At 40.3% G+C, this 2,004-nt stretch overlaps 1 gene segment (V, D, J or C); it reads left to right on the top strand.

Annotated features, from left to right (window-relative positions):
- The first annotated feature begins 1,161 nt into the window (after positions 1-1,161).
- Positions 1,162-1,609, top strand: LOC103258408. The segment is given in 2 exon segments: positions 1,162-1,207; positions 1,292-1,609. Coding segments are annotated over 2 exon segments (364 nt in total).
- The last annotated feature ends 395 nt before the right edge of the window (positions 1,610-2,004 follow it).

Raw genomic sequence — 2,004 nt, 5'->3', positions numbered from 1 at the left:
TTCAAAGTGATTGAGCCATTTGCTTGTTTGAGTATGTGGTGGGTATGTAATTGCATCATTTTTGTATGAGGGTTTTTAGCCATTGGGGTCTGTATTGAAGGTACTGCATGATGTGAACTCTCACCATATGACTCTAAAAAAGATAAAGAGATCCCTCAAATATTTCTAGTAGTTCTAGACTCAACAACACTTGGGTAGGGTCTCCTGATGGGTTTCAAAAATTATCTTACTTGAGCCATACTTCATAGTATTAACTGTTTTTAGCAAGGGGAATTGTACCCCACATATTTAAAATGCAAATAAATATATTAACTAAATAAAAATTAAACAAAACAAAAAAAGCATATGGTATCACAGAAGCAGCATTTTAGACACGTGTACTTTTCTTTCTAGGATAGAGAGGGGAAGATTCTCTGTGAGGCCAGACAGAAATTTCTCTACAGAGCAGGATCTGGGCAACAGGGGGTGCTCAGGACACACCAAGCAGTTTCATGGCCCTGAAGCAGATGCACATGAAGATGAGAGAGGAGGGGTTTCTCAGCATGGGTCTTTTGGTTTCAAAACAAAAAATCAGAAAAAGGTAAAATAGGAATTTAGTAAAACCAGTGATGTGATTTTTAAGCTTTGTACTCTACTTGGAGCACGAATTAAACCAAACACAATGAGAAACACATTCAAAGAAATAAATTTCTAGTGATTTCAAACATATTAACAGTTAGAATGTGAACGTGCATGGTTTAATTAATTGAATGTCTGAAAATATCATGAGTAACATTTTCCCAGGAGGTAGATTTGCAGAGAAACAGCCCAGAAAGGCTTGTGTACCTGTGTGCCACTGGAACATGGGGTGGCTCACAGCAATTTTCCTGTGGCCATTTTCTTATAAGTTCTGGGTTCAAGAACTTCTGGGCATAAGAGTGGACAAGCATTATTAAACAAGAATTACAACTTGGGCTTCAGCACCATGGTTACATGGTTCATGTGTTATCTATCTTCTCCATGTCATGCTGGAGCATTTTTCAGCTATAAATTGCCATTTCTAATGAATATGCAAATAATCTGAGTACTATCAAGGTAAATACAGATATATCTGTACCGAGAGCAGCATCCACCAACCAATTCCCTTCCCTAGAGAAGCCCCTGAGAGCACAACTCCTCATCATGGATTGGAGCTGGAGAATCCTCTTCTTGGTGGCAGCAGCTACAGGTAAGGGGCTTTCACATCCCAGGGCTTAGGAAGGGACCACGCCTGTTCAGGGAGATTTCAACTACCCCTGTCTTCTGTCCACAGGTGTCCAATCCCAGGTGCAGCTGGTACAGTCTGGGGCTGAGGTGAAGAAACCGGGAACCTCAGTGAAGATCTCCTGCAAGGCTTCTGGATACACCTTCACCAGGTTATGCTATGAACTGGGTGCGACAGTCCAATGGAGAAGGGCTTGAGTGGATGGGAAGAATCAACCCTAGCAGTGGTGGAACAAACTATGCCCAGAAGTTCCAGGGCAGAGTCACCATGACCAGTGACACATCAACAAACACAGCCTACATGGAGCTGAGCAGTTTGAGACCTGAGGACTCAGCAACGTATTATTGTGCGAGAGACACAGTGTAAAAATCCACATCCTGAGAGTGTCAAAAACCCTTAGATGGAAGGCAGCTGTGCTGGACTGAGGAAGATGATGAGACTCATAAATTTCAATTTTTCTTGGAAAATGTTGTTAGGTAAATATGAAGAAGAAGCAATGTAAACATACATTGACTCTAATTATAAAAGAAATATTTCATTAAACAATCACAATTTATGCAAAATACACAGACTGGAGAAATCATTCCTGTGTACTTATCAGAGGAGACATGAGTTTTCAAATCTGACTGATAAATAAGGTTTCAAGATTATTCACACTGTATGTCAAACTATAATTCTTAAGAATGAGCCCAAATACCTTCCACAAAATTCAGCACTTACTTCAACACACACTGTGAGAGTAGATTTAGGGTCACAGTAGA

Source organism: Carlito syrichta, unplaced genomic scaffold (genome assembly GCF_000164805.1).
Source record: "Carlito syrichta isolate Samal-C Ts95f unplaced genomic scaffold, Tarsius_syrichta-2.0.1 Scaffold302095, whole genome shotgun sequence".
Taxonomy (NCBI): domain Eukaryota; kingdom Metazoa; phylum Chordata; class Mammalia; order Primates; family Tarsiidae; genus Carlito; species Carlito syrichta.
The sequence above is the reverse complement of the archived record's forward strand: the minus strand, read 5'-3'. Positions and strand labels throughout refer to the sequence as shown.